A 14239-nucleotide genomic window follows, 5' to 3' on the forward strand; every position below is an offset into this window, starting at 1 on the left:
GCACGGTTTAAGCGCGCTTTTTTCTCTCCGCCGTACGAGACCAATGTTTTGCTGATTTTTTTTTGTTGACTTTTCAAAATATTGTGGAAAGCAAAACACTGTATAATTTTATTTGCATCTGCATCCATTGTATTTCGTGCTGTTTTACTTCATTTTCCAGGTCAGAACGTCTACGTTTGGTAGTTTCAGCAGTGTATAGTGTAAATGCAAAAATCGGATACGGGTCACTTTTAAAAGATGATGTAAAAAAATCGGATACAGTCAGAAAATCGGATTTGGGCATCAAGACCTGCAGTGTAAATGCAGCCTTATATATAAATGTACTTGATGTAAAAATCCAAGCACAACACAAGCATATTCATTTTGTACAAGTTATGAAATTCAAACCAAACTGCATAACAGCACCTTTAGCACAATACAGTATATTTCCTTTAACAGTTAATAATAATGACACAAAAAGATAAAATGTACATGCACCACTAAAAAGAGATAAAATCTGAAAATCTGCTTGGCTTAACACAAAATATAATTTCACACTAAAAGGCACACATTCTTGATACATGTCAAGAGCTGAGATGTAACCCCATGGAATCTGATTCAGGCCTGTCATATTAAAGAAAGCAAATATGTATGAGGCTCTGCACGTGTGGGTGTGTGTGTGTGTGTGTGTGTGTGTGTGTGTGTGTGTGTGTGTGTGTGTGTGTGTGTGTGCACAAATCTCTCCTTTTCTCCTACTGTTCTGAATATCAACCATTCCAGTCCAGCGGCCTGATAAACACTGACACGCTGCACAACACAGAGTAAACAAGCACTTTTAGAATGACTGGGGACAGGAAGGCTAGTTTACAACACAAAATACAAGACACGCCAACATAATTAGCACAACTGGCCCATTTAAAATGCAAGTCACTGATGTGTCCAAATAAAGAATCTTATAAGCGCAGCGTTAGGTTTAAAATCAGATTTCCTCATGCAAACACTGAGCCAAGTTTAAAGTGATGCAGAGACATTTGCATTTGCCAAAAATGGCATGTGAATAAAACCCTTTAAGACTCGGTTTTGCACCAAAGCCACAGTAACGGAACTGAGTAACGGAAAGGAGTTGTTTGCTTAACTTTTAATAGACCGTACCAAACATTTTTAGGATGCTTTGGATGTTTATGTATGCTAATGCATTATGATGTCTACCACAGAGAGAGGGAACAGATCCAAATATTAGGCCCTGGGGAGGCAGAATGAAAGAATATCTCATTAGATAAAAAGAAAGCAGATTATATGAAAAAGGGGAGGATGTTGATTTTTCTCGTTTTAGATACAGTATAGCCGAGGGAATGTTATCGTTATATATTTAGTAACATCTGCCTTGCAGTCTTCCTTTTTGAAATGTGTGTTTGATAATCTTCAGATTCAAATTCAAAACCTGAAGAAAATTGTCTAACCATCTCTTAATTCACCGTGTCATGACCAAGCAACAAGTTATTTGTCTGTTCACACTGATGTGAATCACGTGATTCAATAAGCAGAGCTGAATTAAAGAACTGGCTCTCTTCAAGTTCATGAATTTGAATTAAATTGGCTACATGCCACAAGAAGTTGAATTGGAATTTGAATTGAAATGACAGAAAATAGAATTTGCAATGAATTGCATTTCAAAGAAATTTAACTGTCTAAGCGAAGGCATTCTGGGAAATTAAGTGTTCATTCGCATTGGTCCATAAAACTGTCTTTCACACCTAACACATATAAAACCTTTTTCTTCTTTTTTTGAAGATATTAATACTTTTATTCAGCAAGGACACATCAAACTGATCAGAAGTGAGAGTAAAGAGATTTATAATGTTGCAAAAAAAGTATATTTAAAAATAAATGCTGTTCTTTTACACTCATAAAAAAAGAAAAGAAAAAAAAAGTAACAGGTCTCTGCACAATTTTGCGATGATAATAAGAAATGTTTCTTGAGCACCAAATCAGCATTTCAGAATGATTTCTGAAGGATCATGCAACACCAAAGACTGGAGTAATGGCTGAAATTTGGGCCAATGTGATGTCAGTGTGGGTGGGGCTACTCAGCGGATCAAAAATAAAAATCGATCAAGAAAAAACAATCAACAAAACGTCATGTTAATTGTCACAGCTGATTAAGACAGAACCTCAGTTTTACATAATCTTGTGCTCATTGCTTGTCATGCCAATTAGAATATGGTATAATAATTACTAGACATGACACAGCGATTATGGCACATATTAAAGACATTGAGTGGTGCTCATGTCCCAACCCCATTGCCACTCTCTCCCCCAATAATTTCCTGCTACTCTCAAATATATCTATATTTGACAGAGAGGCTAATATGAACAAAAACACATTCAGACACACTTAAGGTTAATCAGAGATTATCCTTCCATTTTCTCCTTAAGGGATGAGACTCTCTTCAGTGACTTTCCACACGACTGCACTTGTCTTTTCTCCACCTCCATGTTCATGCACCAGCTCATTCCCTCAAGACAGCCCTGCCCCCTCTCTCCATTCCTGGTGTGTGTTACCTAACATGGCAAGGAGGACCAAACACAAACAGAACTATGACACGAACCTCCACTCACAGTAATTCAGATACTCTTTTGCACAAGATGTGAAACCACCATGCACACAATGCACATTTGCGATAAGATGTTTGATGAGTTGCAAAAGTTTACATCCGATCATTTGAGGACATTCAGGTTGCATTTAGACGTTACATCTAGGTCAAGAAAACCACTTCTCTATACACAGTTTTGAATCTGTTAGATTAAGACAAGTTGAAAGGATGAGAACCATAACTCAAGGCTACAGTATTCCTTTAGAGACCTGCTATGACATTTCAAATCACTCTGATTCCATTTTTGGTTTAATTTAGGAATGGTTGAGATTGAAAGTGTGCGCTTACATTGACGCTGTGCGCAGCAGGTGCTAAAAGTCTCAACCACTATAATCATACAAATCACTGCAGTTATTGCAGTCTGCACCATTAAACTCCCTCTATTAAATGCTCTTCCGTCTGTGTCTAATGGTTGTCTGGATGAGTAATGCATGCTGGTGGCTGTGCATGTTTCACGGTGTAATCCAGTCACAGTGTGTATTGTACCCGACAAATTAAACCTTAAACACACTCTGCCTAGCTAACTAAGCAGAAGAAGGGACACCTTTTAGACAGTCCTCCCATAGAGGTACATGTGTGGGGAACATCCAAGACTCAGTTCCAAGAATAACATGTCTTACTGGTTTAAATTCTGGGCACTAAAACAAGCACAAAGCCTTATCCAGTTCACCTACATCACAAGTTTAATGCTTATCTTGCAAACGAAACCAATTACCTTGCATTCTAGAATATAAATCTGAAATATTCTTGCACACGGTGACCACTTTTCAGAGGATTCAATAAGATCTCTCATAAAAAGCAACTCACCGTTCCATTGTAGTAAAAACATAACTGTAGCAAGAGTCTAGACAGGATGACAAATGTTCTATTTACTAAAGGATAAAAACCTTCCGTGTCACATCATATCCTGCCCACATCCTCCTAACACTGATCCAATCTCTCCAATAGACAGGAAGCATCTCACGACACAAAGCTTTCATTTTGTTACAGTAAGCGATAAGAGTGGATATTACTCTTGCTATGTTATTATTATGAGTGATGCAAAACCTTCTTTTAAAGCTGATGCTTTGAACGGCCACACTTTTACAAGAAATGACAAGAATAGCAACTCATTTTCTAAATGAATGTTTCAAATAATTAATATGGAGGAGAGTTTATTTTGCATCAACATCAATTACTTAGCATCCACTGCAGTCCAATGCCAAAATACATTACATTTGTAAAATTATAATATATTTTTATAAATATAATATTTCATCTTGAACTAGATATTAAGATATTGATATACAAATATAGATACACAAACACATATATCCATTTTGAAACATGTAGATTAACACAAAATCAGAAAAAAAAATAACATTATACACATACAGTATATAAACATTATATGTATTCATATTTATATATTATATATTTACATTGGGCTATATATTAAGAAATCAATGCAAAATTATCTGAACATATAATACATATTATGTATACACACAGCATTTTTTGAAAGACTTCAGGTTTGACTAGGTTATGTTTATTTAGGCTATTATGTTGACATTGCCAACAGCCTATAAAATTCATGTCTGCCATTTTAGCATAAAATGCCTAAAAAATCTATAAAGCAGTTTGCAGAGAAAGAGTTAACAGTCTTAACTCGTTCCTGAAAGGAGATTGCAATGGTTGCAAGAGAGCATCACAATATGTCATTTCACATTGACAGAATTACCCTGTTGTTTCCTCTTTTCTGGCAGTCGACACATCACTTGTCATTCACTAGTTTCTTTTCTCATTAAGATCTAATTTTGGTCATAGCACTGCAATAATCACACCTGCAGTGCCATCACTCCTCCATGACCCATATTAACATTTACCCAAACTAATTCAGTGTCATTCATGACAAAAACTCAAAAAATGTAGTACTGAAACCCTCGCCATTCACCCTTCCTCTTGCGATCCGCCACTCTTTACCCATCATACCCCAGACATGCTTACCAGGTGTGTGCGACGGTGAATCGGCGCCTGTGGCGGCCACCCTTGTTAACCATGAGCTTGCGAAAGAGGCGCGGGGAGCTGCGGGGAGATATTTTGGGGGAGGTGATGCGCTTGTTGCCGGCACCCAATCTCGGAGGCTCCAGCTCCAAATGCATGTGCTCCTTAAAGGTACGAATGCAGGGGTCCAATTCCGGAGCACTCAGCTCATTGGATGACATGGTGATGTTGCGGTTCGAAACAGCCTTGTTTCGCTCTTTCTGGGTCACACTACCAACTATTCCCTCCGTTTCTCTCAGTCAACTAGAGGTTATGCCATGCAGGCGGATGTTTCGTGTGTCAGACAGGAATAAATGTGTGCGCTTGAGCTGCTCTATTCTCTCGCTTCCTCTGTCAGCTTAGGCTTTCGGCAATGCAGTAGAATAATCCTGCCTTGTTCAGTTCCACTGACACACTGAGAGCAGTCCCCGTCAGTGTAGTCACACCTCCTTCCTGTGAGAACAAGAAAAAAAGAAAAAGAAAAACACTCTCTCTCTCTCTCTTTTTCTATAAGCAAACCTCTCTCTGTCTCTCTCTTTTTAGGCAAAACGAGAGAAAAAAGACCTATATGTCTCCTATACAGACATAACTGCTTTGGATGTCCACTGTTCGTTCTTTTATTTAGATGTCTTTCTTCCACTCAGTCCTCCTGCTCTGTTTTTGCAGCTCCTCAGACTTTCACTTACTTCACTCAGCTCCAGGAAACTCCAGCTTAAATTATTCAACAGTGGGCAAGAGCAGGTCTTCTCTCCCATCAGTGGCTCCTCTCTTCAGGAACTACCAGGCAGAGCTTCACTTGATGCAGGGAGGAAACCTGGAGGAAGGAAAACGACCGAGCGCACCTAATACTGCTACCCCAGGTGCTGCCTGCTTTGAAAATAAATGGAATAGCTTTGAGATCCTTGGATTAAAAAAAAAAAAAAAAGCCCTAAGAGAATGTGCATAGTGACTGCAAAAGCTCCGCCCCTCCCTGCAACTGATTGGCTGAGCTGTGCTTAGTTTGATGGGTGTCTCTGGCTGAATTCTGATGAGGGCTTCTGCCCTTTCACAGCTCAGAGGCGTTCAAGACACTGATAAAAGAAAAAAAATCAAAAGCAATTTAAGCCAAGATTTAGCAGTGTCTGGGGACATAAATATAGCTAGAAAGAGAAAATGATTTAAATGGAACATACATATAGAAAGAAATCAAAAGCAATTTAAAACAGAGAGGAAAAATACAGAAAAAAATGATATGTGAATTCCTTCAATGAACATTCCTTTAACTGAACATGCTGAACTTCATCAACCACCCATGAAAGTCAATACATAAGCTCCTTTAAAGAACATTTCATGTGACTTGTGTTCAGATGTTCAGTCAAAAGGCAATAAACACCTAGAGACATACACACCAATAAACACCTAATGAAACAAATCACAGAACCGTGATGTAATTTCTGGAGATGAATTGTAGAATACCTTTCAAAGCGCATTTGAACGTGAAACAGCATACCGCTCACCCTGTGTGACAGCAACACAGCAGGATTATCTCTGGCTCTCATAGAGACATGCTGAAGAATAGAAGTATGTTAGCCAGCTATCAACCTGCCAGTCAACACCTGCTGGCAGCCAGGACTTCACCATGGAGACGAAGGAGAGGAGAAAGTAATGAGACCAGGAAAAAATCATGAATGAAAGGATAAACAAAAAAGTTGGAACAGATGGTGAAATCCTATATTTTATTAGCTGTTTTGACGGATCTTTCAACACAGAGGACCTATGATATATAACTTAAATTCCATTTGTTTAGCAAGTAAAGATCTGGGTTTAAACTGGATTGAGATTCTGATATTCTACTGCATTTACTTTAAACAGGGACATCATAAAAATTCACTGGTCACCTGAGACACTATGATTGAGGTTGTGTATATCAAATGAGGTTGTGTAAGTCAAAAAGTGGAAGGGCCCAAGAACTGAACCTTGAGGCACCTCAGTGGCTAGCTGATAAATCTTAAACATCCTCCTCTTCAGAAAACCTTAGAGCCTGGGTACACTTCATTTTCATGTTCTGTTCCATCTAGCACACAGTTCAGCATATATAAAATAAAATATTAAAATAAAATAAAATAAATTATAGTATCAGCCATATACTACAGTACATGAAGCATGAGTGCTGTTGGACATGTTCAGAACTCATGCACTACCCAGTGGACCTTTGTTTTCTGGAGCACTCAAATCACTCGCACATGTGCTGTTGTATGTTCTCGAGTCCATGCAAAGTGTATGTAGACGTCAACGGACTGTGCTGATGATGAAAAGTGTTACACGAATATAATGTGGACAAAGGAAGCATACTTTTGACTGGATCATCTTCTAAAGACGGGAATAACATGGCTTCAGTGCAGTTTTTGCAGTGTAAAGATCTTGCCCCACTGTGGTAAATGGACTCCCACAGAGGGGAAACTGGGACTCCTATTCTATTTATTGACATATAAACTACCCTGTAGGGAGCTAATGCCATAGTACAAAACTACAGTGCAAATCTGTAAACTGTATTTTGAGGACCCTGCAGGTGATGGGTCTTCCATTTAGCAAACACTTCCTTATCCAACAGACAGTCCTCTGGGATCAACCTTGAGTAAAGTGGCTTGCTAAATGGTGACAGTTCATGAGTCACTGCTGCTAGGGTTTGAACATATAAACTTTGGGTTACCATCCCACATTCACTATTATTCTACTACCACTACTACTATTCTTTGTAGGGGTTTTTACTATTGTGAAATCCAAACCTTGTGTTTTGTGTAGTAATGTAAGTCTAGCACCGAGTTCAATGACGAGAAGTGTGATCAAGTCACTCTGACTGACCTTTCTGAGATGTGAGCCTATTCACTGATGGAGTCTTAGTGAAGAGGTCTTACATAACTGAAGGTCTTACATAAAGACATTTCCTTACTGCTGACTGCTGCGATGAGGGAACTCATATGGCTCCCAATGCTAGCTCATATAGTAAAAAGGATAAGAGATTCTGGGCACCAACAGGGACATTATGAGGAAAAATAGAAAGCTAAGATGAGAGGGAAAATGAGTTTTAGTGACAGAATGAGAACGAGGGCAAATACAACCCCTGCAGACTTAAATTTTAAATCATTTCACAGGATTACAATTTGTGAGAAGCTGTCTCGTAAACGTCTCCCAACATTTCTCACCCTGCACAGTGCTGCTAAGTATTTTGTGAATCTGTAAGCCCAGGAAGATTCACTCCAAACACTGAGTGCATCAGTTGTGATTTCTGCCTTTCATATTAAATAATGTATCAAGCTACAAGGAGATTAAATGGATCTATTTTTACAGCACCGAAAAGACATCTTTTAGAAAGCTGGATATAGTTACAGTGCTTGGAAATTCAATTTTCTGCCATTTATTCAGCCCAAATCATTTAATATCTAGTCTAATCGCTTTCTAGTTTTTGTAAACTAATACGCTGTTTATACATTTAAGAACCTCCATTACTTGGTCTCTAAACACAAATCGAACTTAGAAAGTCAAAAGCTTCAAAATTGTTTACACACACACAATATGTCTGACTATGACCACAGTCCACAGTGCGATCACATTCTAATGGTACAGTCGGTGCGTGTGTGTGTGTGTGTGTGTGTGTGTGTGTGTGAGACCCAGCCATCCTTCATCTTCACTCTTGTCTGATGGCTCCTCTGGCATTTTCAGGTGAAGGGTCATATGAAAGGAGATGTCTTAAAATCGTCCACTAAGAGCTTTGAAGGACACCATCAACTGACAAAATCAAAAGCCTTTAAGAAAGTTGATTCTAATCTTCCACAAGAAAGGCCACAAGTAATGAGAAAATAACACAGACTGGGAAAGAACATACACACACACACACACACACACACACACACACACACAGAGAGAGAGAGCGATTTAACTTAGCTGTATAAATGGAAACATTCCATAGACTTAACCCTAATTTAACACTTTCTTCAGTTTTACAAAAAGAGAAAATAAAAGAAAATGTATTTTGTATCTTTTTAACAAATGAGGATGTCCCCAAAAGGAGGATTTGTCAGATTTACTAAGTAAAGTAGCTCACTTCTGAGTGAAAATCTGACCTTCAAAATATGGTATACTGGTCCTTTCATGCCTTGTTGAAAAGAAAACAGAAGCTACAACCTTCTGCTGAACTTCTCTTTTTGTGTTCCTCAGAAAACAAAGTCATGCAGATTTCAGGATGGTACATTAATATTTCTAAGAGATGTTGATGACTAAAAGTCACAGAGGCAGAACATGTTCTTACACCATACAGCCATTCATCCTACAGGAAGTGACAGATTAGGACTAAATAGACCTCGATCTGACCCGGACACAAGAGTGTGAGGAGGTCTCTTGCCCTGGGGTCTTGTGCAATGGCACTTCTGAATGAATCTGCCTCACACTGTCTGCATGACTTGATGTCAGAAATTTCTCTTTCTCTCTCACGATCACACACATACAATTGAGTGCTCAGTTCCAAGAAAGTGGGTAAAGTCACTGATGAATTCGCTTGGCAGAGAGCTCAGTGCCCTGTAGTATCTGTCCTCCAGCATCATTGCTTATGCCTGGCCCATAAAGCCACCTGGGAGCTCCCAAATCAATCTGCAATGGAGTCACATCAGCAGGAAAACAATTGTGCTCCAAATAAAGCACTTTCCCTAAACCTTGTCTCCTGATTCTCCTGACACACACATCAAATGGACAGCTCCACAAGAGCAGAAATGAAAGAGTGTGAGATAGCAGGACAAATAATAAATGCTATATATATATATATATATATATATACACACACACACACACACACACACACACACACACACACAGATATGGCAAATAATTATATATATGTGTGTGTGTGTGTGTGTGTGTGTGTGTGTGTAAATTTGTGTGTGTGTGTGTGTGTGTGTGTGTGTGTGTAAATTTGTAATGTATATATGCGAACCTGTGTAGAAGTAAAAAAGGAACCAGTATATTTAAAGTGATGGAAATTCTGTAATTATTTCATTATTTACTCAACCTCAAGTTGTTATAAAATCGATTTAATTTGAAACACAAAATGTGATGGCCAGAATCATTCTTTACCATATAATGGAAATGAAGGATGACTGGGGCTGTTAAGCTCCAAAATAAAGTATAAGTAGCATTGTACCTTTTTTATTAATACACATATTCTTTATTCTATATCCAGCATTCTACCTGAAATGAAGTCATACTACAGCTTTTGTGACAAACAGACTGAAATTTAAGACTATTTTCACTGGTAATTTGCCTTTTTCAGTGAGATGTCAAAAATTTCAGTGAAAACTGATATAATCTTGGTCTGTTTCTCTTAGAAGACCTGGTATAGGGTGGTGTGATTAACTTTTATGACACTTTCTTTTTGTCATTTTGTGCTTGACAGTCCATTTTATGGAAAAGAGTGGCCGTGACATTCACCTAGATCTATGTTTCTGGGTGAACTATTCCTTTAAATAAACATAATGAGACTAACATCCAAATGAAATTGCCTATTTTAATACATTTTATGACAAATGTGGGTCGGGTGTGTTTTTAGGGGCCAAACTGATGAATGCTCATGAGGTTTACTAAACCAGAGGTATCACACACAGAAACATCTGAGAACAGGAACCATGATGTATTTTAGTCACAATGCTGCCCTCCACTGGCAAACAACTACCAACTCAATACATTTAGCAAACATTTAGCAAACACATCAAACTGACATGCTCTAAAGTTGAAATATTGAAAATCAGACCTGTTTATTTTCAGGCAGATAAAACAAAAAATCTAATTTATGGTTACACTTATCAAGTATCATAAGTATCCAAGCACAAATGTATTCTGGTCTTATTGGTGCATTTGCTGTGGCCCATCAAGCTATTGTAACTCACTAATTGCAACTCACATCTTTGCAAGTCAAGTAATTGCAAGTCAAATCACATCTTTTTACCAGACACACTGAAGGATGAATGATTGATTGATGATTACAAACCAACTGTTGCTGTATTGCCAACCACAACCAGACAGCTTTCCCTCTCCTCATGGCAACAAGACTGAGCAGCTGCAGCTTAAATCACCAGTGCTGGAAGCAACACTAATATATTTCATCTCTCATCGTGCAGCTATTTGGGATGTCCATATATATGTAATATGTAATATATTGAAGATCCTAAGACATAAGTACATTAGAAAAAAAACATTTAAAGAAATTGTTCACCCAAAAATTTCAATTCTGTCATCATTTGCTCACCTTCAAAACCTGTATTAGTTTCTTTTTTCTGCTGAACACACATACATACACACACACACATAAACAAACACACACACACACACACACACACACACACACACACACACACACACACAAAAAGATCTTTAAAAAAAGATCACCGCTTAAAATATTAAGCAGCAAAAATATTTTCAACATTGATAATAAGAAGAAATGTTTATTGAGCAACAAATGAGCACCAAGCGTATACGAATGATTTATGAACAACTATAAAGACTGGAGTAATGGCTTCTGAAAATTCTGCTTTGCCATCACAGAAATAAATTTCATTTTAAAATATATTAGAACAGAAAACAGTTATTTACAAATGTAATAATGCGAATAAATGCAGCTTTGGTGAGCATAAGAGACTTCTAAAACTTCAAAAACAAGAAATCTTACCAACCCCAAAATATTGAATGGAAGTGTATTATATAGCCTATTTTCATATAATATAAAACTTTTATAACCTACCCACAAAGATTTGCAAAATGAATGGTTTCCAAATAGTTTTGTTTAAGGTCCAACAATACTATTAATGAACCACAGAACCATAGTGTTTACACTCTTCAAGACAAAAAAAACAAAAACAACAACAACTAAAACGTACAAAATGCTTACTAACCCTTCCTTAACATCAAACAATTTACACACATAATTTTTAAGATATTAGATTTCTGAAATGAAAGTGGAAGAGCAGTGAAAGGAGCTGATTGACATGGACTCACCACTCATTGTCCACAGGTGTGATGTCAATGCGAGGGGGTGTAATAAAGGGCAGTGTGGTTGGTCTTGCCATGATCTCGTCATCTGGACTGCGGGACCTCTCCGTCTGCCGCCATGATAAAGGAGGCAACTGTAGGTTACCGGAGAAACGGCGCCGCCCTCGCCGCAGGTCCACTCCCAGCGTGCAACCCGAAGAGGTGAAAGATTCACTTAGTCTGCAGTCCGGAGGCTCTTTACTGTCCTGGAGTGAGAAAAAGAGGTAGGTAGATGCCATGTCAGCAGCTAAGGCTATTTTGATGGCTGTATTGTACATGTTCTACCAGTTAAACAGGAGCTGTATAAATACAATAAATATAAAAAAATAAATAAAAAGTGAGAAAGAAAGAGAAACAAGAGGGTAAAAAGGGGAACTGCTTTCAGTGGACTAAAGAATTTTAATGAATAAGACAATTGAAGACATTGTAAAGAATTTCAAACCACTAGAGGGTGCCAGCGCCTTTCACTCAACATTCAACTTCTGTTTCTTAAAAATACATAAAATGGCATTTAATAGAAGTCTGTTGTACAAACAAAAGCTCTAAATGCAATAAAGCAGAAAATAGCTCTAATAAATATTTCAAATATTTGGATTAGACGTGTCAGGTAAATCTTCACAGTCAAATACTAAAAACAAGCACAAAAATGTGATATGGTACAGTTGTGTTTTTTGTGTGTGATATTTTTTTTTTTTTAGATGAATATTAAAATACTGCTTAGCAAAAGTACTACCACCTAAAAGCCAATGTATTACCATTATACTTCCATTGTACATTTTGTAAGGAAAGGGAAAGACTAAAAACTCCCCCACAGAACTGAGATATGAGAAACACTGCATTGATTGATACATGTTGTAGTCGCTCTAATAAATGTTCCTTTATCGCTCTGTTCCAACGTACACGCTGTTCATTTGTGTGTACTGAAAAACCATGACAAGCAGAGACTTCTTTCGATTTAGTCATCCTCATGAGGTGCACACACACACATACATAAAATATATAAACACAACCAGTAGTCAGATTCACCAACAAATGACTCATATTTGCTGGTTCAAGTTCAATTTGAATTCTTAACTGAGGTTATGCGACTGGAATATTTTATCTTTCTTTATCACACACAAACATGTAAACAGCTAACCTCTAAGACACCATATGCTTTCAAAAACAAAGTACATAACTGTCAAAAGGTACTAATATGTACACTTAATGTACTAATATGTGCCATTTAGGGATAAGTGAGGTACAAAGATGTACCTTTTAGCTTTTGCATCTACCAGCCCAGTGACAGCTTTGTACCTTTTTTTCTGAGAGTAAAGCAAAGATGTATAAAGAATGTAAAAGCATTTCATTATACCAGCAAAGAGACACATGCACATAGATAGACCATGGGTTCTTAACCACAGGGCCAGGGCCCACAAGAGGGCCTCAGCACACTACTGAAGGGAGCCTCCAAATGATTTAAAATGATTTAAAATAAGACAAAGCACATCTTTTTTAATTATGAACCAGTGAAAACCTGGATATACTGTGTGAGGCTATTTAAAAAAGTATGATTTTTAGACCTCAAAAAGTAGTGTAAATTAATCAAAGTTTTAAGTCATTTTTTATATTTGATTTTAGATTTTATTAATATACATGTATAATATTTCATATTTTTTTATAACTATAATAATTCTATTTTTAAAGCTCTAAAAATTAGAGCTAGACTAGAAAAGTAATTTAAATTAGTGCTAACACTGTGATACCCAGATGGTTGGAAAATTGCATTACTAGAAAAATAAATAAAAATACATAATAACAATTATAATAACAACAACAATAATGTATGTATTTATTAATTTCTAATTTACTTATACACAACATCCAATATTTAAGCTTTGTGCATGTAAAACCATTCACACTATGCTGTGCGCTGTGCTGTCCAACACTGTGGTAGTGAGCATGATATGTGGCCAGCTGAAGATGTTTGATAGCAGACCAACACTGGCTGGAAAGCAAAAGAAACTGATGCAGAAAAAAGTTTTTCTGCATCATCTATCAGGGACCACAAGAGAAAACTCTCAGAAGTGAACAGAGCTCTATGTTATGAAGAAGAACACTGTTGACCAGAGTTGTTAAAAAGCTCATCTAAACAGACAAAGATGCAGAGCTCTGGATGCCAAGACAAGAAAACACTCCAACACCCCTCTTTAGAGCCAATTCAAGGGGAGGGTTTCCTTTGAAAACAGTGCAGGTTGAGGCAAAATGATGCCCTAACCTAATAGAAAATGCATTACAGATCAGATCTCCATACGTCGCCAAATTGTAGAAATACCTGTATAAGTCATCCACTCCACAACCCCATATATCCCATTTTTTTATCCTTCAAGACTTTTTTCCTCTTAATGTGGCTCCTTTAACAGGGACTTTCATGTACTTCACTTTGCTGTTTTTGTCCTTAAATGCAATGCTCACTTTGAATGCTGGGAACAATTTGCTATCTTTGTGGATGAATCATGCTAAGAGTCTCAGAGTTGATTTCAATATTTCAAAAT

The 14239-nt window shown here is 37.4% G+C and overlaps 1 protein-coding gene across 2 annotated transcripts in view; it reads right to left on the reverse strand.

Moving 5' to 3' along the window:
- LOC109106633 (cAMP-specific 3',5'-cyclic phosphodiesterase 4B-like) overlaps positions 1-14239 on the reverse strand; it is a 130506-nt gene that overhangs the window by 81772 nt on the left and 34495 nt on the right. Inside the window, exon 3 of one of the 2 annotated variants that reach the window (XM_042758343.1) lies at positions 11673-11911. In XM_042758343.1, coding sequence (XP_042614277.1) covers positions 11673-11911 — 239 coding nt within the window. Of the gene's footprint in view, positions 1-4619; positions 5103-11672; positions 11912-14239 lie in introns of those variants that run through there. The other variant, XM_042758344.1, reaches the window with a different exon arrangement.

This window comes from Cyprinus carpio, chromosome A6 (assembly GCF_018340385.1).
Source record: "Cyprinus carpio isolate SPL01 chromosome A6, ASM1834038v1, whole genome shotgun sequence".
NCBI lineage: Eukaryota > Metazoa > Chordata > Actinopteri > Cypriniformes > Cyprinidae > Cyprinus > Cyprinus carpio.